The sequence below is a fragment of the Neolamprologus multifasciatus genome, chromosome 6, assembly GCF_963576455.1.
Source record: "Neolamprologus multifasciatus chromosome 6, fNeoMul1.2, whole genome shotgun sequence".
Lineage (NCBI taxonomy): Eukaryota > Metazoa > Chordata > Actinopteri > Cichliformes > Cichlidae > Neolamprologus > Neolamprologus multifasciatus.
This window is the reverse complement of record NC_140444.1, coordinates 15,631,383-15,653,307: the sequence shown is the minus strand read 5'-3', so window position 1 is coordinate 15,653,307 and position 21,925 is coordinate 15,631,383. Positions and strand designations below refer to the sequence as shown.

At 39.4% G+C, this 21,925-nt stretch overlaps 1 protein-coding gene across 1 annotated transcript in view; it reads right to left on the bottom strand.

Moving 5' to 3' along the window:
* Window positions 1-21,925, bottom strand: part of usp43a (ubiquitin specific peptidase 43a) — a 126,094-nt gene that overhangs the window by 86,141 nt on the left and 18,028 nt on the right. Inside the window, exon 3 of the mRNA XM_085161675.1 lies at window positions 1,662-1,765. Coding sequence (XP_085017801.1) covers window positions 1,662-1,765 — 104 coding nt within the window. The remainder of the gene's footprint in view (window positions 1-1,661; window positions 1,766-21,925) is intronic.

Sequence of the window (21,925 nt, the reverse complement as noted above, 5' to 3'; positions counted from 1 at the left end):
CTAGACTTCCCAGTGTCAACAAACACATCATAAGAATCCATCATATCATTTGTGACAATACTGGTATCATTTTTGCGTGATAAAGTGCAATATCATGATATTATTGGTCTAATGTTTTCTAATGTGCACAACAACGAGAAAAGCACACATATGTCTGACAGCCAAAGTCACATGTCCACCTTTGATGAAGATTTAGTAAAAGGGGACTTCAACATCTTCCAATGAAGCACAATGCTCTGCAAAATATGCAAAAAAAACAACAAAAAACCTTGTTTCACCACTTGAGGCAAAAATACACCATGGAATGAATATAAGCAGGCTGGGAAGTCATGAAAAGAGCAGATATGAGCAGCTGGTGATGTACATCCCAAAACTAAACAAACTGAGCCTAACTGGAGCACTTGCTAGTTATACTCTGTATGACAGGAGGCGTAAACACGAATGGAAATAACTGATGCCATTATGTTTTACTTAGCCAAATATATGACGCTAATTCAAACAGTGGAAAAAGAGGATTTTAAGCAACTTTTTAAGCAACTGAAAAGAAGGATGGAAAATGTCCTCCACTTTGTTTCCACTTAGAAATGCTATGTTATGCACTTCTAAATGGTAAATGGACTGGTTCATGCAGTATATAGTGCCTCATTCACCCATTAATACAAACACTTTCTTCTATGCTTAGGTGCTTTAGGGACGTCACAACAATGTGATTGGTCACTTGCAATGTTGAACCTGGAACAACATTTATTATGATGATGTGGGAACAACACCAACACGAGGATATCAGATCGTCCCTTATTATTTTGCTACATGCAGAAACATACTGTACTGGCCTAACTGCTGATGACAGCGTGCCTTACAGTCATGCATAAAAGACATTCACAAGCTTCAATCAGGCTTAGTAACAAGGAGCTGAAAAGATTCCTATCATTATGGGCCAAGACTACCTTTCACTAATATGTTTTGTGTGCGTTTCTTTTTTTTATTCTAAAAATAATCTCTCCCTTCCAAATACTAAGTTATTTCCTTTTTAGATCATCTGACTATCCAATCGAATATTAACTTAAAATAAAGAATTTTTTTTAGTACATCCTGATATTCACATTGCAGCAAGTTTACAGTGTTCAGCAATCAAGTGAAAAAATGAATGTTCAAAGTGATGTTATTGTAGACCACCACATGTGCTGACAAAGTTTCTCAAAGGTCTAGAGGCAGTTCCATTAATGGATCTATTAAACTAGAAAACCTCAGTCACTGACTTTCCACTGTGAATGAAGGAATAAGAGCCAGAGGCCACTACTAAAGATAAATCCCTTAATCCTTTATAGGTCTGTCCGACCTACTTTTTCCCAAGGTACTGATTTTTATCCAGAGGAGAGAAAATACATTGTCACTTTAGCCAAAGCGATATATGTTTAAAAGTATGCATTTCATTCTGTTTATTTAAACACAACCCCAGGACATCATGTAACCGAATGTTGCATAATTGGTGAGATACCTGGAAGAGTTTCCAAAAATCGTTGTCAGCGTAAGTCTAAGAGTGCAGTTGAAACTATCTGAAGCTTAAAGGCCAACAAATAAGGAATCCATTCACCTGATGCTACAAACATTATGTTAAAAACAAAGTTCTTTAACACAATTTTTACATCTGTGCTTCTCACCTGTACTGAGCCTGGAAGTGTTCGTGGACAAAACTGTTTCTCCCTCGAGGTTGCTGTATGCTGGCTACACTGGGACTGGAAGCATGATCCAATGGACTTGCCCCCTGTAAACATGGAGAAGACAAAAAAGAACTCAAAACTGTTCTATAATGTATAATGTTAAATAACCATACATTACTTCCTTGTGACATTATTGCAAACGACACTGAACACCAGTTTCTGAATGCTGTATCATTCACTTCGATTTTAAGAAGCATCCCATCTACAAGACAGTGCATTTACTCTGTTCAAATTGAGAGTAGCTATCACTAGCACAGGAATACATAAATGAGCTTCATACAAAAGGTAAAACTCGATGCCAGGATACAAAGTGTCTCCGGTGTTACTTCATCAACACCGACAGATGCTGATGCAAAGCAGAGGGGAAAAGTAACCAAATTCAATGGCAGCTACGGGTAATACAGAAGATGCATTTCCCCTGCCTTATTATTGTTATGTATCTCTAGGAACGAGTAAAATGAGTCAAGAATCATTCACATGCATTGTAAGTGGCTACATTAAACTACAAGATGATCAAAATGATTAGATGAAGAGAGAGTGAGACAAAAATTAAGAATCAATCCTATAATGGGTGCAGTCATAAAATATTTGAGCAGGAAATATCTATTGAACAGAGTCAAAGTTTAATTTGTTAACCACAAAACAGCCAACACAGACTAGAGTCACAGGAATATTTGAGGATGTCAAACATCCTCAGTGTCACGCTGATGTCTGCTGAATAAACTAAATAGCAGCGATACCCCCACATGCTGTGTCATACACAGCAGGAGGGCAGAAAGACTTCAAAGATAAACAAAAGTATAAAAGAATGATGCCAATGAATAAAAGATCACAGCAACAGATTTCTGCATTTCCATCGTGTGTAACTACTCTTAAAAACGTAGCTAACATTAGGTGGTAATGGCGGACTTAACACACAAAAGAAATCCCAGGTCTGCAAGTACATTTACTTCTATTCAGGAGTTATGCATGCTGATGTCAGTTTGCTTTTAACGAGCAAGGAGAGAAATGCTGACGTGTTTTTATTGCTGCTGTGCTAACCACTGAGGAGGACCCTACAGATCCCTCCGACAGTACATCAGTAGCATTCTAAAAAGTTTGCATGACAAGGCTAATTTTCAGAAACCAAACTTTACTTGCAAAAGTACATTGTCCTTTAATTCTTAAAGAAGTTACATTCTTTCTTTACACTTTATTTCACTATAAGAGCACTTACACAGATATTTTCATTCATTTCATCTAGTCTGTTTACCACTTTGTGATGTAAATGATGGTAATTGTTTTGTTTATTCAGGATCTTTCCTTTTGAGAAATCATTAAGTGCTACACACATGCTAATTCGACAACACGGTGCCGTAGTTTAAACCCTCATGCGAATCAAACATTAAGCAGCAAACAAAGTCAGAGTCCACTGAGAAATGAGACTTTCTGCACCCGGTCTTGGGCCATGTGAAATAATGACAATCCAACTTTGATGAAGCTTTTCTTTTGTTCAAACAAAATCCAATCATCGCTGCTCTCACTCTGAACAATGGGCAGCTTTTGGCATCTTTGAAAACTTTTTTCAAGGATCGCATATTCCTGAATATTTAATGAGGCACAAGCACAAAGCCCAGGAAGCATGTGTGGCAGTTTGTGTTTTTAAAATCCATCTCAGCCCTATTTTTAGACGTGGCCTTGTCTCTACTTTCATGTTTGTCTATTAAGTGGATAAAAACTTCATCCTTTGACTTACTGCAATATGTAATTGTAATATCTCAGTATTTTTGAAAAGTGTCTCGCTATAAAGGAAAACCACCAAGTAACCTTTTCAATTCAAGTAAGCAGTAACAGAAAGTGATGTGTACACAGTAGACAAATGTGCCTTTACTTCTGAGTCAAGCTTTAAAACATATCAGTTCTAATGGACAGCTTAGAAGGGGAGTTGTAGAGATTGGAAAGGTGACTCAACAGAACCTGGATACCACATTTTTTCCAGTTTTGCACCTTAAACCTTACATAATATTTAACAGCACAAAATTTAAAGTCAACTTAGATATCTTTGGAATTCTAAGTTACACAAACAACAGAGGTTTCTTTCAGTTTTTCCTGAACATAAAATACTGTTAAAGAAATAATTTTTAAAAAAAAATTAATACTCTATAATTCACATATGAATCATCTCTCTTGGAATATCCCAAGCTAGGCTGTGACTGACTCCCCTTTTCAGAATTTTGTCCTCTCTTTTTTTCCCCTTGCATCTCTTTTCTTGAGGACAATGGAGAACAATCCTCACACCCTTAGAGACAGACTAGATTACAAATATCACCATGGAAACAGTGGCCTCATTCCCGTCAATGAACATGATGGAATGGGGAACTTTTTTATTAGCCACAGCGTGCCCTAAAAATAGAGAAAAAAATGCAGTGATTGTGAAAGTTTAGACTGATACCAATGGTTAAAATAGCAATTTGGCTTATAGTGTCTTACTTTGTTTTGTTTTCTGTTTGTTTGCTTGGTTTGTTTAGTTAGAGCAGTTTTTCTACCTTTTATGTGAAAGAAATTAATACATGTTCATTGTGGAAAAAATAATAGCATTGACAGTATTATGATACTGGCTTTTAATGATCACAAATTAAAAAAAAAAGTTTATCAGACTTAATCCCAGATATAAGAAACACTGGAGATAATAGAAAACTTAACTAGTGTAATAATATTTTTCACCAACGCAGTGATTCCCATGGAGCTATTAGCTGAAAACACTGTATCTCAGCACGGTGTGCAGCGTGTCCTCAACAAAATGGAAAGTTATGTCCTTGAGGAATTGGGAAAAACATCTATCAAAGACTGGATTCATCTGACCCTTTAACTGATCATCATTCATCCATCAGAAATGGACTCAGTTAAAGGCTAGCTATCAAGACATCATTCCTAAGGAAGGGAAATAGGTAGAATGCCAAATTACAAAAGAACTGGACTGAAAATCAGTGGCAACAGACCTTTTGGAGTGATTAATCCAAATTTGAATTTTTCTTTCAGATTATTGTCAATATATACAGAGGAGGTCAGGAGTGAGGTACAACAGTAAGTGTCTACAGCCATCTGTAAAACACAGTGAATGCTCTGTCATGACTATCATCTTGATAGAGAAGGCAAAAGGCAGCCAACATCCAAAGAAGAGCTTTGAATTTCCTCCAAAAGGCCTGAAGAGTTGTTTCTAAAGACTATTTAAAGAAATGACAAGAAAGCTCTAAGAGTCTAAAAGTCTAAGAGCATTAAGGCTGTGAAGAATTAAGGTGGTATTAACAATATTGGCTTTCAAGCTCGTTAGAATTGTGAAACTCTGTTTTTGTCTTATGTATTGTATTTGCATGTATGCTTGCACATGTTTCTGCACCTATTTAACAATTTCTTTGCAAAACATATAGACATGGTGTCACAATACGGCTGTATGCAGGCAAGAGTAGGACCCAAACGCAAACTCGCAGAGACAAAAAGTAAACTCAAAAAACACAGCTTTATTGCTGGCGTGGAGTGGGACACGAAAAACAATACAAAACTAAACTGGGAAAACTAAAGCACAAGGAGCCACAGGGAAAAATCACACAGCTATGAGGGAGGACGCAACACTGACAAAGAGAAACATGGGGCTTAAATACACTGAGGGATAACGAGGGGGAATGAGCCACAGGAGGAGAGCACAGCTGGGAGTAATTAGGCAGGACGAGACAAGGGAAGCAAAACTAGAAACATTAACATAGGACAGACTGTGAAAGTAAAACAGGAAACACACTGACGGAACTCAAGACATGTAAACTTAACAGACTGGGGAGACAGAACATAGGGACCTGAAACAGAGTAAAACAAAATGCAGGAACACAGGACCTCTTTCAAAATAAAATGGGAAACATAATGAAACGCAAACATGACAACATAAGAAACACAGACATGAAGCACATGAAGGACAAGGGAGACTTAACAGGGGTTGGACAAGGGGAATCTAATAAACAAATGAACTTAGATAACCAAATGAACAAAATAAACTCAAACTTAAAACGCTGGGTCAAAAGACCGAGGATTATGACACATGGGGGATAGCTGAAAGCGTTTGCATAGTACTGTTCACTGGACATAGCATATCAAGGGCTTTTTCTCAGAGAAAGCACGACTCCCAAAATGATAAAATATTTCATTCTCAATTTTCATCCTTCCAAATTCTTCTGCATGTCCAATATTTATAATATTCATGGTCACAGTGGAACAGGTGACTATTTCAGCTGTCATATGGCGAGGGACAGGGGAGACCCTGGACAAGCGAACTGTCTGTCACAGAACCCACACAGAGACAGACAACAATTCAAACTCATTCAGAGCTAATTCAGACTTAGAAATGAACTTAACATGCATATAATACATGATTTACTTCTATCAGTTAACGTAAGGCAAATTCAAAACGTTTGCAGTTCACCCATAGTGCAGGAACCATTCTGGATTCTTCATTATTCAATTTAACCAAGAATATAGCGCACACCAATAATATAAACAGTTCATTACAAAGTTAACTTCAGTGTGTCAAACAAACATAACAGGAAAAAAATATGATCAAAAGTGACTTTGATACTTAATTCTCTATGCATTAATAAATCAAACCACCGCATTTCAAAAGGCATCTCTCACCAGAATCAGGTCAACAACCTCTTAGCCAGACCCAAGATCGGTAAACAGATGCAGAGAATGAGACAAAACTTCTTATATGCACACTTAACACCTTTAAGACACATATGCACATGCGTACAGTATATACCGCAGATGCAAACAATAGGATAGACAAAGAAAAAGAACACTGAGACTCCACCGCTTCTTTATTTAGCACCAAGGGAATAATGAATACCACCACAATATTGTTCCAGCTCTGCTATGGTCTGCCAAAAATAGATGCGGGGGCCGGCCGCAGCAATAACAAGTGAATACTAATATTCAGAGGCAGTAAGCTGTTCAATTGTCACACTGGGTATAATCCAAAAAAAACCCTCCTAATGCTAACAGATCTAGGCCATATTCAGCTGCCTCCTGTTGCTTGAGGGCGAAATTACCAGCGGCATCATGCTCCTGGCAATATAATTGATTTCTAAGATTTACATATCAGCCAGGTTTCAGAACTCAGCATGCTCGGGCTTATATAGCTGTACTTATTTTGTTCTCTAAATGACTGTAGCGTCAAACTGTACACAAGCTACTTAAAGAAAAAAAAAAAGCAAGCAGAGCAATGAGCAGGTAGAAAGAAGTTTAAAAATATCAACCAGAGCAAGTAACTTAGCAAAGTTTGGAAGGTGGTATTAAAGGGCTCTGCTGCTTCTCTTAGAGTTGGGAATAGGCATATTTTGGCCATGCCAATGAGTTTAGTCAGTTTCATTTTTACTTTCTTTCTGCACAAGCAGCCAGGTGTTATAGCCAGTCAATTAAAGCACGAAGAACTGATGTAAAGTGTATGCGCCAAAAGCCTGGTGGACTCGTAGCAATGGGCTGAGAGATTAGGACACAAATAACTTTGACAATGAAAACTTTAGTTATTAGCAATGAGTGCTGAAATTGAGTTTGGTGTTTCCATTAGAACAGTCCTCTAAAATGAAGAGCTTTTTTAGCTTTGGCAGCAAAAGCTATTCCCAGCATACTGAGGAAATGTTTCTGAGGTGCAAAAAGAGCCACGGTCACTTTGAAAAGAACACTGTGTCCTTCATCTCTTTTGTTCTCCCTTTTTTCTTTTTGTTTACTCCTGCTCTGAGCAAGGAGAGGTCAAAGAGGTACGCATCACAATCATCAGCAGAGCTAAGCACTATCGCATCACAGGAGCAGCAAACCCAACAGGACTCAGGGGTATTGTGTGCTCACATGAAGGCTCACCAGGAGCTGTGCACACAAACCACCACCCATAAAAAAAAAATCACAGGTAGAAGAGCACGCAGATAAACTTCAAGCCAACCATTGTATTGTCTAATAAGTCAAATAAGTCAATAAGTCTAATAAGATAAGTCATACTTGAGCTTTGTCACCTTTTAACTGATTATACTGTTGATAACACAGGACACAACTACATTACTGCATGTCACTGAATCTTCTACGCTGTTCCTCTGAGGAATAAAACAATGCAGTGCTAAAGTAAACATTTGCACAAGTCTTCATCTGTTTGATATTGGTAGTCATTCAACTTCACTCACACCTAGAGAAACCACCTGGTGGTGAGTGGGTGCTTGTGAGCATAGCCAGCGCGATATACTTACAGCTAAGTAAAAACAAGAGCAGACTGTTGCTTTGACTGTCGTGGGATTCTGCATGGCTGCATCGTAACTATATTCCCACCTACAGCTTTCATGTGCTGCTGTCTTCCTATCCCGCCTGCCTTCACCTACTGCATCACTGCAGGGCATCACAACATGCACAATTTGGCACAGATACTGAAACACTCCAGTGTTATATCAACTGTCAAAAAAAAAGCCATCTGAAATTCTTCAGACGTTCTAAGCAAGTAAAAGGTTTTCGAAGGAAAAGGAACAAAATCTGTGGCGTATACACAAGTGTGCTATCTTTATCCCATCAGGACTCTCCTACTGCACAGTTTGAAACAAGATTAAAATGCCTTTGCAAAAACATGCTCTGAATTGTGAAAGCACAGAGGCCACGGCGAATGAAAATAAGAATGACGAAATATGAGAAATGAAGTATAACCCTCTTCTGACAGTGCGCACTGGAGTATGAAATATTCCTCAGGAGTAAAAATTCTCACTGATGTGGGCAAATCTTAACAAGGTAGCAAGTCACAGTGATGCGTACGACCATCACAACTCATACACATCATGACAACTATGACAATCACTCATCAGAGAGGAACAACACGGATATTGATTGCTGTCTTTCCTGTGACCCAAGATGTCCTGGTCTTCCCCCAAACTTTGCTCTATTGAATCTCACCTCTGTTGGCACTCAGCTCTGTATGATCACTGAAGCATTTCTGCAGTGTAGCCACTCTAAATCTCTTTGGCCCTGTGCCCCCTTTGTCTGCTGGCAGAAGCACAGCTTCCCTTCAGAGATCTTCACACTCCAATCCCTACATGAAAACATATGCTGTTATCAAAGCCCTGCTGATTCCCTGTGGCATGCATTCATGCGTGATGTTTGAGGGAGTCTGAAGCAGAGGGGAGTGAGTAGAAGTTTGGCTTAATGTGTGTGGCTGTATATTTGAAGGTGTGTGTGTGTGTGTGTTTGCAGTTGTAGGTACAGTACGTGCAGGCTTAGAGATCTGAAATCACTGTGATAATGGGAAATAGAAGGTCCGATCCTATCCAAGAATGAAACAGGAGGTGTTTAGTGTGCGGTTAGGCTGTTGGTATAGCGACAAAACAAGACAAGAACAAACCAGCCGAGACGTTTTAGCCATAAGGTAGAGAGACTAAATAATAACCCAAAAGACTTTAGATTTCAGCCTTGATACTGACAGGTGGTGTGTTTCTGCTCTCGGCTCAAAATTATGACTGTGATAAGAAACTCCTGAACAGGCAGCTTAGGTAACCCAGCCACTGGCCAAAATCTTCAAGGGGCCACAAGATAAATGCTTTGGCAATGAGCCTTACAAAGCTATTTAAGTATGTTTTTAAATGTGTAAAATATGCTGGCAGTAGTTTAACATAATCATTACTGAGGAAAAGGTGAAGCAAGGTCAATGTGCAAACAATATTTTACAGTTTTCATGTACTTTCATTAGGTACACCTGTTCAACTGCACATTAATGCAAATCTATAATCAATCACATGGTATTCTGTGCATTTAGGGCTGAAGGCATGGTCTAGACGACCTGATGATGTTCAAACTGAGCATCCGAATGTGGAAGAAAGCTGACTGAAGTGACTTTGAACATGGCATGTTTGCTGGTGTGAGTGTTTCAGAAACTGCTTATCGGCTGGAATTTACAGAGAACAGTACGAGAAAGAGCAAATATCCAATGAGCATCAGTTTTCTGGGTGAAAATACCTTGTTGATGGCAGAGGTCAGAGAAAAATGGCCAGTTGTTTGAGAGGCAACAGTGACCACTCAATACAACTAAGATAGACAGAAAAGCATCTCTGAGTGGAAAATGGGCTACAGCAGCAGAAGACCACACCAGTGTCGCTCCTGTCAGCTGAGAATAGAATATTGAATAACAATAATAATAATAGAAGATTGGAAAATCATTGCATGGCCTGATGAGTAGTGATATTTGCTGCATCATTCCAGATTTGATGGAAACAACAAGAAAGCCTAGATCTATGCTTTCTGCTGGAGTTTGTTGCTGACCATGCCCTTTATAACCAGCGAACGCCCTTCTTCTGATGGCAGCTTCCATCACGATGATGCAACACCTCAAATTATCTCAAACAGGTTTCTTGAATATGACAATAAGTTCATTGTACTCTGTACACTGTATTCAGAGTTAGTGACCAACAAATCTCATGCAAGTGTGCAAGGCTATCATGTCAATATGGACCAAAATCTGTGAGGAATGTTTCCAGCACCTTGTTGACCAGTGTACATCAATGCAGCTCAAATGTAGAGCCCACTCAAAGGCCATGTGCCGCAGTCAGTGTTGATGAAGAAATGCAGTAGAGAACTGGGAACTGTAGAGTTACACGACGCAGACTGCAGAATGTAATTCAACATAGATGTCATCAGGTGCATATAATAAACACCAACATGTCATTATTACATGACTACTAAGATTTAAATGTGTTTCTTCAAGCTACATGTACTGTTGTAAAAAAACATTACAGTATATTTTCATATATCCAGACTATATCAAGTTAGTATGTGATAACACTGTTTTTTTCCTAATCATTTAACATATCCTACTCTTTTCACTTTAATTTTTCAATCCTCTGAGCCTAACAATTTCAGAGAGAGACAGGGGTATAATCACTATGTTCTTTTATTGAATCCTTTCACAGCAGCTGAGGAGAGAAACATGTTTTATTTTGTTTTGTTTTGTTCTTATTTATTACGACCAAAAATAAACAGTATCCAACCAAAGACGCTGACTCAGTTATCATCTGAAACCACATTTCTAATCAACCGACGGGCTCAAGGGGCTTAACACAGTCACCTTGACTGCCAGTAACAGCTCTGATTCATCTCCTACATACCCGACGAATGCTTACTCACACATACACAAATAATTCTCATGTGCGCGCACATGCAGATAATACGAAATACTAACAATATACAGTAAATACACTTTTCTGTGTTTTCTTTGCGTGAATTGAAATCATTTGTGATCACAACCTCACGCTCTAGTTGCCTTTCGCGTGGCCTCTCATACACACTAACAGGCGTGCAGTATTTAGAAGCTGTGCTCGGGCATGGTCATAATAACCTTTAGTGCCTAAATGCACCTAAAGTTTGCATCGCCAAAGGATGGCAACATTCATTGAGGTGAAAAAAACCCTGACAGCAGGCCATGAGTGACACTGGCATAGAAGTGGGAATGAATCCAAGATGAGATGCTGCCATGGCTCTTCTTCCAAATGTGTTTCCACCTCAGAGAGGCAAAGCATGATCCTGCCAAATTCAGCCAGGCTGACCAGAAGTGTAATCTCTTCCAGCCATGCCCACGGCTCAAATGATGAAGGCCTGAAGAAATTCTCATGATAAAACCTGGCAAACGAAGCCTCCAGGTGATGCAAAGCCAGCTGTGACTGCAGTGGCTCTGATGCTCTATGGTGTACCAGAGAAATGTGACACTACCCACAGGAATGTATACTGTAACATTTCCGTATCTTTTCCACACAGTTTCCGCTGGTTTTATTGTTAAATTAAATTTACACTCAACATAAAATTAAACCATAAAAACACAAGGTTTTGTACTGGTTTTACCGTTTATATAAATATTCATTTTATGTTCAAGTGTCCTGCTGCAAGAAGTAGTTGATCCCATTAGCCCACTCATGAGTGACAACGAATGTGACTGCTGCAGAAGTCAACTTACCCAGTGTGGCCAAAATTTAGAAACTGCCAGGCATCTCTGATCAGTTATCTGTGCTAGGAAATGGGCTGCCTGCTGTGTGTGGTAGCATTCTGAATTTAGTACGTTGCATAACATGCTGGCGTGATGTTTCTTAGAAAATTAGACATGGCATCTGAGGAGTGTGCGTTCACAGGTACAGATAAAAAGGAAACATGTATCTCAAAATAATTATCCCTCTTGTTATAAAAGATGCCATAGAAAAGAATGAAGCAGGACCCAAAGAAAATAAAATGCGTGGACCTTGGACACAACCTTCAAAATAAAATATTCCTTTCTGACTCAACAGAAAAAAAAAATCTTTCAAAGAACAGCTTGGTATATAATGACTATATAATGACTATATCATGACGTATATTTTCAATATACAGCCTTGAAATCAAAACAGTCACATTTTAACAGCTGTGTAATTTTATTTTCTAAACTCTGCTCACTATTTTATAAAGAGTTAAGCTACCTTTCAACATGTGTGTTGTGGACGAGTTTCTCTTTGTAAGTTTTACAGTGTTTTGATAACATTTTATAGGAGCTGAAGTGGCCACACTTTAACTCCTGGTCACAGCTTGATGATTTCGGTCTCCAGCAGGAAGAGATGATGTCTCCCACTGAGCGTGTGAATTAGGGAAGCCAGAGTTGACATACTGTAGCTGCTGGTTGCTTCTGAACACAGCCAGATCCACTCTTGTCTTTCACAGAAAGGCTGCCAGTTGAATGACAGTCATTCCAGCACAGGGCAGGTTTTAATAAAAGTTTGTTTGTACGTTTGTCAGCACAATTGGAGAACTAGAACTTTGCTGATTTAATTGCACTTTGTAATCAAAAAGCTTCTGGTAGAAAATCAAGCACGGTGTCTGCAAGCTTTTCTAAAAGTAGCAGAACGTAAAGCCAACATGACTGAACAAGGTCAATAAGAGATGGATGTTTTCATTACATTCTTTAAAAAACTAAATGAATAAAAACAATGCTATTAACCTCATGAGCCTGCCTTACCCTTCTGTACTATTAGCTTTTGCTCTTTCATGGTCTACCTGTGGATTTAGAAATCAGCTGGTTGTGATATGAATTCCATTACATTCATACAGAAATGCTGCACTGAGGCGATCTGTTGTGATGCACTGCACAGGGGGATATGCTGTGACAGTCCACCAGCCTACCAATGTGCCTGGTTTGTCCATGTATGCCAGTAACTCGCTGTGGCCAAGTGGTGAGTGAGACCCAAAACATTTACCCAAAGCAACCCAGGAGTTTATTAAAGCAAACAACTGGAATATTCTTGAATGTCTTAACCCAACTGAGCATGCATTTCACTTGTTGAAGGCGAAACTTTGGACAGAAAGGCCCAAAGACAAACAGCAACTAAAAGCCACTGCAGTAAAAGCCTGGCAGAGCATTAAAAAGGAGGAAACCCAGCATGTGGAGATGTCCATGAGTTCAAGACTTCAAGCTGTCATTGCCAGCAAAGGGCTTTCAACCAAGTATTATTATAAATTAACATTTTATTTTCAGTTATTTAATTTTTCCAATTACTTTTGAGCTTCTAAAATGAAGGGGTCAAGTTAAAAAAAAATCCTATAGTTCCTCACATTTTTGTTAAATCTTTTTGTTCAGCCCACTGAATTAAAGCTGAAAGTCTGAGCATCTGAGTTGTTTCATTTTAAACTCATTGTGGTAATGTGCAGAACCAAAAAGTTGTTTTTGTACAAATATATATGGGACTAACTGTATGCTCAGGACAAAATGCAGAAACCACCACCTGACGCCACAGTTTGTCAGATTCCAAACATAAGCCTCCATATTTTAATACAGTGCAATTTAATTATATTTTTATAGCATCAAACCACAACAATAGTCACGTCTAGCTGCTTTATATTATAAGGTAAAGACCCTACAATAATACAGAGAAAACCCCAACAATCAGAAGACCCTCTGTGAGCAATTGACGACAACAGGAAAGAAAAACTCCTTTTTAACAGGAAGAAAGCTCCCACAGAATCGCATCGAGCAAACTGACAACAATTGCTTTGTTGGCAAAACTGGTACCTAAGTTAGTGAGGTCAAGTGAGGTCAAGCTTAAATGACATGAATGAAATGACAGCCATATTTTGCTGGTGACAAAACTGAACAGGAAACCACATTATCATTTTTACGTTGAAGTGTACCAGGAACTTGGTGTGATTAAAGGGAGCGGGAGAAGAGAAATTTCTAGAGAATAATGCGATTGAGACACTGACAGAGCAGCATAGGGACCGAGTCAGAGAGGCAGAAGGGATGTGGTCCAGAGCAGGGGAGGAATGAAAGAAATGCTGTCCATGCATTAAACCAGCTGACTCACCTCTATTCTTTCAGCTACAGCTAATTCGGCCTATTCAAAGCTAGCTTATGGTAACAAGGCAATCTGGGAGATAATGCTGGAAACCACTGGCATTGTTAACCCCACTTCCCCCTGTATTTCTCTGCTCTCTTCTCACCACCTTTGTCCACTCTCACTTCCTCTCTTTACTGGCACTTTCTTTTCACATTAAATTTCGAGTCCACGGCAACAAATAAATATGCCCACGCTGTTCTGTGCTTTCTTTGAACAAAACAATTGCCCTTTCACTTGTGTTTCTTTATGATTCTGGATCACAAAGCCACACACAAAGAGCTGCACATGAACTTCTTCTGATCGTAGTCCTATTCCCTGCGTGTATCCACTTGATTTCATGCAGTGCAGCAAGACCCGCCACTCTTTGGCTGTTACTATGGGGATGCCAGCTGGGCCAAAACAAAGGCAGAACAGAAAACAAGCAGCCTGAGACAAGAGCCACTGGCAGAGCTCTGACAGCCAAATCAGGCTTGGCTTTATAAGCTAGAACCACCTATCTCTGTTTTTCTGTGTCTCTTATTCTGAAGTGTTTATTTTCAGACAAATATTGATTTGGAAGAATATATTAGGTTTAGTTTTTGAGATGAAGGGGAGAGAATTCATTAGCTTCCTAAGAGGAAAGGCTCTGCTTGCTTTGATGAAGTTGTGCTCTGAGTTGACCAGTGGCAGAGCCTCTGGTTGTATCAGAAAAAAAAGAGTACCAAAGTACCAAAGCTGATCTGCGCTTGGCATCCTGGGAAAGACAGAAAGAGATCCACTGCTAAAAGGCAACTTGACATCTTTTAAAACTAGGTAAGTTAATTTGACAGTGTTATATTGTGGACAATGCAGGAAATTGCACAGATTGAATATGTAAATAAATAAAAACACTTTTAAAACTTTTCTACTCTGTACTGAGAGACACAATAAGAATTGCACGAGGTTGGCCAGTATCCTGAAAGAAAAGTCACAACAATTCTGATGCCAACTTTGCGAATAAAGTCAACAAAGCCAAACAGAAAATATAAACAAATAAGACATAGAGATTTGAATTTCAGTTTCATATAGAGGTGATGTTCTCAAAAGCTCCTTTATTGATTTTAAAAACCAACACAGCAGCAACTTCAGAGAAATATTCCAGAGGCCTTTCAACATGTCTCCGTGTAGGAATCAGTGTTTTATGGATAGAATTCCAGAAAAAGCCACTAAAACTGTCAGCTGAATCTGCCATCTTATTACTCTTACCTGCACATGGAAATGTAAAATAGAAATAAAAAAAATACAAGTAAGCGCAAATAAATATTATTATATAAATATTATAAATATGACATTGCTTATAATTGTGTCACTGTGCCACCCAGCTAATGGTTTGGCTGCAAAATGGTAAAGGGGGTGTGACTAAAAGGGCTACAGGTGTTCATGTTATGACTTGTCAACTAAACATTTAACTGTTGGCGTAGCGGGAAACTGTGACTCCAGACCAAAAACAGGCCCAAATATGAGTAGTGAAGATCGGCAGAACTGAAGCTAATTATCAGTGGGGGTATGTTGAAGGTTGCTTGTCTAATGAAACCTGGGATTCATGCTTCCCCATGTAGCTGGTGGCCAAACTCTTACATGAGCAGTGCCAAACTCCAACCCCCCTAGGTTATTGTCAAATATAAGCTCATTGCTTAATAGCACGTTTAATAGAGCTTAAAGATCCGCAAGATCTTCAACTTTTTGCAGATGATGTGAGTCTGTTGGCTTCATCAGGTGGTGACATCCAGCTCACACTGGAGTGGTTAGCAGCCGAGTGTGAAGTGGCAGGAATGAGAATCAACACCTCCAATTCTGGGGGCCATGGTCCTCAGCCAGAAAAGGTTGGAGTGCCCGCTCGAGTTATTGCCCCAAGTGGAAGAGTTTAAGAATCATAAGCGTCTTGTTCATGAGTGCAGAGGGGAGCGGGAGACTGACAGATGGATTGGTGCATCCCTGCAGCTGTAGTGATGCGGACGCTGTGCTGGACTGTCGTGGTTAAGAGAGAGCTGAGCGTAAAAGCAAAGCTCTCGATTTACTGGTTGATCTATGTCCCTGCGCTCACCTATGGTCACAAGTTTTGGGTAGTGACCAAAAGAACAAGATCGGGGATACAAGCAGCAGAAATGAGATTTCTCAGAGAGGTGGCTGGCCTCTAACTTTATGATAGGGTGAGGAGTTCGGGCATCTGGGAGGGGCTCAGAGCCTCTACTCCTCCACATCAAAAAGAGCAAGTTGTGGCAGTTCGGCATCTGACAAGGATGACTCCTGGGTGCCTACTGGGTCAGATGTTAAAAGCATGTTCCACCGGGAGAAGGCCCAGGCCAGACCCAGGACGCCTTGGTGTTTTCCCAGACAAGCTGGAGAAGGTGGCCAATGAGATGGAGGTCTGGGCTTCTCTGCTTAGGCTTTTGCCCCCACGACCTGGTGTCGATAAGCTGATGGATGGTTGGATGGATGCTTAATAGCAAGAGTGGTTAAGTGACCATCATAGTAGTTTTTTGTTGTTGTTGTTGTTGTTGTTGTTTTGGTTTTTCTTGAAGATTTAGGCTTTAACAATTTTGACTAAAATGCTGCAAAAGTATCAGCAATTGACAGAGTTCTTGGTTTTTTAACTACTGTAAAATAATATGTGGATAGTACATTTTATGCATTACTTTGTATATTTGCCATTCTAGTAAATAATAATGCTGCCATCACCGATTAAAGTGCTTCTGTCTTTTGAGCCACGCAAAGTCTGTGCCTCTTTTTAAACCCTTTATCCTTCTGGAAAATCTGCCACACTGGCACATTAGCACTTAAGCTGCAGTAAAACCAACAGGAAACACACACGCACACACACACACACACACACACACACACTGAGCTACAATGAAAAGTGTCACACTACTCAAAACAAGCTGAGGGACTAAATATCTATATTATTTTAAGCCTCTGAACTATGCCAAGATTATTTGTAATTATGTTTTTAATCAAATACAAATCAGTTATTTTGTATTATTTATTTTCATTCTTCATTGGATATTATGATAAATGATTTGAACTTAAGCAAGATATAAATATTTCATTAGAGTTTCAGGCCATTGAGGACAATGACAAACACTAAAGAGCTGGTGAGACAGGAACAGGTCAGACTGCATCACAGAGACGGGTCCTGTTCAACAGGCGCACAGGTGTCAGGAAGAGATAACCATATAAGGATGCCAAGAATCTGAAGGTGGGTGTGGTGGAAGTGAACAAACGTGAACGTTGAACCTCTAGTTTACACTTTGCTTACTAGAATATCATCAACAAAAAGTATATTCACATGTTCCTTCAGTTTGCATAGCCACCAGCAAGACCAGTTTTCAGGAACAAACACTGCTTCATGCAGAAGACAACACAAGGCAGTAAGCACTAAAAATGTTGCAGAAACTCATCGGAGGATTTACAACTCAATGATTATTCTTCCTGGCTTCCTGTTACCTTCCTGACAATTTACAAGTGAATAACAGCCCACAGGTATCTGTATCTTCTTATGAATAACTAGGCAAAAAACACATGAGATCTTGTACCATAATCAACAGAGCTAATTTTGCACCTTTCATGCAATTTACCCTATGATTAAACCTGCTGAGTAATTTTCAATAGCCAAAAGGCATTCTGACAAGAGACAAATGTACTGCACTTCAGAAAATAACTAATTGCAGGGTGTAATAAAATTACCACCTTGCGGTTATATACCTCCACCAATTAGTCAAGTATACATCCATATTTAACGTCAAAGGATGCCATTTTCTGTAACAAACTGTACCAAATTTAGGGATATACGGTTATATAAGTAAAAATAAACTAAAATAACATGACTAGGTTTTTTTTAGTTTTTCTAGTTGTGGTGTATGAAGTAGCTGACAGTATCTTATTTTATACCTCCTAAAAAGTGTTATACATGAGCAAGGTACTGCCAAATGTGTTCTGTGAGGTTAAAATGACCTTTGACCACCAAATTCTAACCCTGCGTGCGTCTAAATCATTTAGTGACAAATTTGAGGATATTCCCTCGAGTAGGGCTGTTCGATATAACAATATGTATCGGATGACGATATAAAAACGTCTATCGTTTCATTTTACGCTATCGTTTGTTTCGTGGTGTCGCAAAATAAACTGTTTACGGCAATATTTTTTCATCGTTTTGATGGTCACTGTAGTGGTTATATTAATTTCTTAAAGTTCTCTCTTTCTCTTATATTTTATATAACCACACTACTGACGGACAAGCGCCTGTTTTTATGCGTTGTGGTTAGCAACAGCGACGGTAACAGCATCGCGTGTCCGCTTGTTTATGTTCTACATAAACCTTTCACAATAAAGCTCAAGATCCTGTTGAGACTTTTCAAAATAAACTGAATCACGTGAAAGAGCAGATTATTTACGGATGAATTAAAAAAGAGCTGCCAGGTGCTAAAAAATAAACCTTAGACTCAAACGTTAGAACAGGCTTTTCCCCGCAGCACGCCGTGTAATAAATACTCACAAAGAAAACGGTGGCCTTTACAACTTATGTTTAAAAATGTATAGTTTCGTGCATCGGTTAAAACACTGGACTCCAGCTACATGACGCGCAGCTGGAAACACTTCACGCAAGTCGAGCTGCCCGAGATTCACATAATTTACAGAAAATGTTACATTTTTGTGATTTATATCGTTATCATTACGACAGAATTCTTATATCGGGATATGAGATTTTGGTCATATCGCACAGCCCTACCCTCGAGGTGTTCGTAAAACTCTGTGTTCACAGCAACAAAAAAGTAGTGCAAAGGACATCTGCCTTCAGCCATGGCTGTCAACACTGTAGAGACATAAAAACTGGTCTGCAATAGCTGGTGACCTATTAGTGTCCCCCCCCTCCAAAAAGAATACACTACACTATACCCTACAAAATATCCTAAGTCCTAAAAATCTCTCTCTACTTTCCACTTGCTGTCTGTTTGACTTCCTTGCCTTCTGGTTGAGTACAGAACAAGTTTATCAGCTGTTCTTGAACATCTAAAATAAGGATTTCCTTTGAAATATTAATAAATTTGATTAAATGTTTCCAAACAAATGTTGTGAATATTTAATTCACATAGTCGAACCCATTAAAAACTTTTTGCAGTAAATGCCTAACAGCAGGTTGGTGCCAGTGTCTATAATTTAATTGTAAATACTGACGGGAGAACTGACCGTAGAACGTAGTGTAAACAAGTTTTGAACTAAAAAGTACGCCCGTCAAAACTTCAAAAGAAAAACAAAAGAGAGTTACAGAAAGCGGCAAGTAAGAGAGGGCTAGCAAACCAGATCTCTGTCCTGTCGACTCCTTTAAAAAATAGGGACGTTTTAAAAGCTCTGTTGAAGGCTTTTCCACGCTGTGTCACACATTAACACTCCCAGAAGTGATGCCTGTAGGTCACAAAGGAAGGACAGGAGGCGGTCAGCAGGATGTATCTGCGGCAATCTCCTGAGCACGAATCAATCGCTGGGCTAACATTGCTGCCACTTATAGATCTCCTCTGTGTCTGTCTCTGTCTCCCTCTCTCTGTGACTGTTTTACCCCCTGAGAGGACATTTTTAATTTTTCATAACCTCCTGTAGCATGGCATTTCAATCACAGCACTCCTCTGTAGGAGTGCTCTGCAGATAAAGGTAGGGGCAGATTTCTATTTTTTACAAGTCCAGCCAACTTTATAGTAGTTATCTGCATGGCAGTCACAGCATTGCTACTAAAGATATCATTTTCAGCTGTGCTGGAGTTGGTAAAGTTTGGCTTAAGGGTGAATCGCTTTTGGATAGATGTTCTTTAAAGAATAATATACAGTCAATACCTGACAGTTCTCCTCTAACTTATTTAACTTTCTTGTCTTTCTTCCCAGACTATGACTCTAAAAGTCAATACGTGCCAAATCATACTTGATTTAAATCTAACCAGTGATGTTGTGCACCTTTGAACTCATTATAGAGCTGCTGCAATTTGTATTCATTAGTGATTAGGGTGGGTGGTGAGTGAAGATTATGTTGATCTGTTCAAAAAGGCTCTGTGTAAAGTGGCATGCACCACAGTTCAGGACATTTCTGCTGAGCAGTCTTGCTCAGGCACATCAGGACATTAGAGCAGAATATCCCTGTGACAGTAAAAGCTCCTGACCTGGTGTTCTTGGCCACTATTTACTTTTCGCTCAAAGCGGCTGTTTAGTCTGTGAGTTAAAGCTGGAGACCCTTCTCTCACACTAGTGATGATCAGAAACATCAGTGTCAGAATTTACAGTCTCCAAAAGAGCAATTTAAAAAATATCAGTCTGGATCTGGGCTGAAGGTGCATGAGAAGATGATCTTGAAAGAGAGGCTGGTTAGAGGGTACCTGGCTAAATAGAAAGAAGCTTCTGGTCCCCCCAAGAGGCATTTGTTTGTTAAACTGCCCCTCACAGAAAGTCACAGTGCCAAGGGGTGAACTGGTGAAAAGTTGTACCTGTACATGAGCTGTGTTAGAGTTTTGCTACTTTTTTTCTTCTTTATTTCTCTTCTTAGCTTTAGTTTTCTTCACCATTGCAGAGTAAATATGCTGTAAAAATCCACTACCATGAAGAAAATAGGCAAATAAAAAAGAAAACTAGACTCTTGAACAGTGTTTAAGGGCCCCCTTCTTTCTACCTTTACCGATCGGTCAACTGTCACAGCTGCTTTTAGCAAAAATCCCTCCTCAAACCTCTACAGAAGCCGCTTGCACGGCACCAAGTAAACAGCTTGTTAGGTATCATTACAGAACATTGTCAAAACATTGCTTAGTGGCTTGAAAACAGCTCTGATGGTTTTTGTTTCCAGACTGTTTTCATCACCTTTATCAGCTGAACTTCTTTTGCAGCCTTGTGGTATAAAACTAGCAGCTACAACAGTGGCGTCCTGCTGCTTCAGAAAACACTTGCTTAAAATAAGACACTGTGTTCAAACAAATAAACAGAAAAATGCTCGAATATGGATCGTTTCTGACCTTATCTCTCTGCGGGGTCTCATCTCTGTTCTTAACTCTGAAACTCTCACAGAAAATCCCAACCTTCTCCATTACCGCTCTCAGCACTGGACATATGTAATAGTGTCCTCAGGCTTTTCTTCCTTGCTTTGTTTCCTTTCTGCGAACTCTCCCACAGCCATGCATACTACGAAAGTTCTCAAGACTCAATTCACAAGAAAAAAAAACAAAAAAAGTACTTCGACTCATAAGCTCTAGTGGGTATAGTGCTAGTGTTCCTCCTTCTTATTCTCTTTCACTTTACATCTTCTTTCTTGTAATTTGCTTCAATGAATTTTTGAGGGATGATGCAATGAATTAAATTAAAACAGAGGAAGGTTGTCTTAAATTTCAAGGCTAACACAAAAGTATAGGCGACGTATTGATCAGTTCAGGCTTGATACAAAGGAATACCAAAGCGCTGTCAGAGCAGGACAGTGGAAATCAGGCCAAAGTAAAAATGGGAATTGTGGCTGTGGATATTCACCTCAGTACCCACAGCCACACAAGCCCAGCCCAAAAATCTGCATTATGTCTCTTTAGAGTTTCAGAGAGTGTATGAAGAGGGTAGGCGGTGGTGGATGGGTGACAGGGCACGATAAGGCTTACTCATTCATCCATCCCTCACTAGCTACTAGATCAAGATATTACGTCAGGAAAGAGGCTTAAAAAGACATTTGAACAGGGAGGGTGAATTATGGATGAAGCCGTGGCAAGAAAGAGAAGGCAAAAAGATATGTGGAGAAATATTTCAAAGACCGGAGGTCTCCACCCCCCCCTCATGTAAATCCTATTAG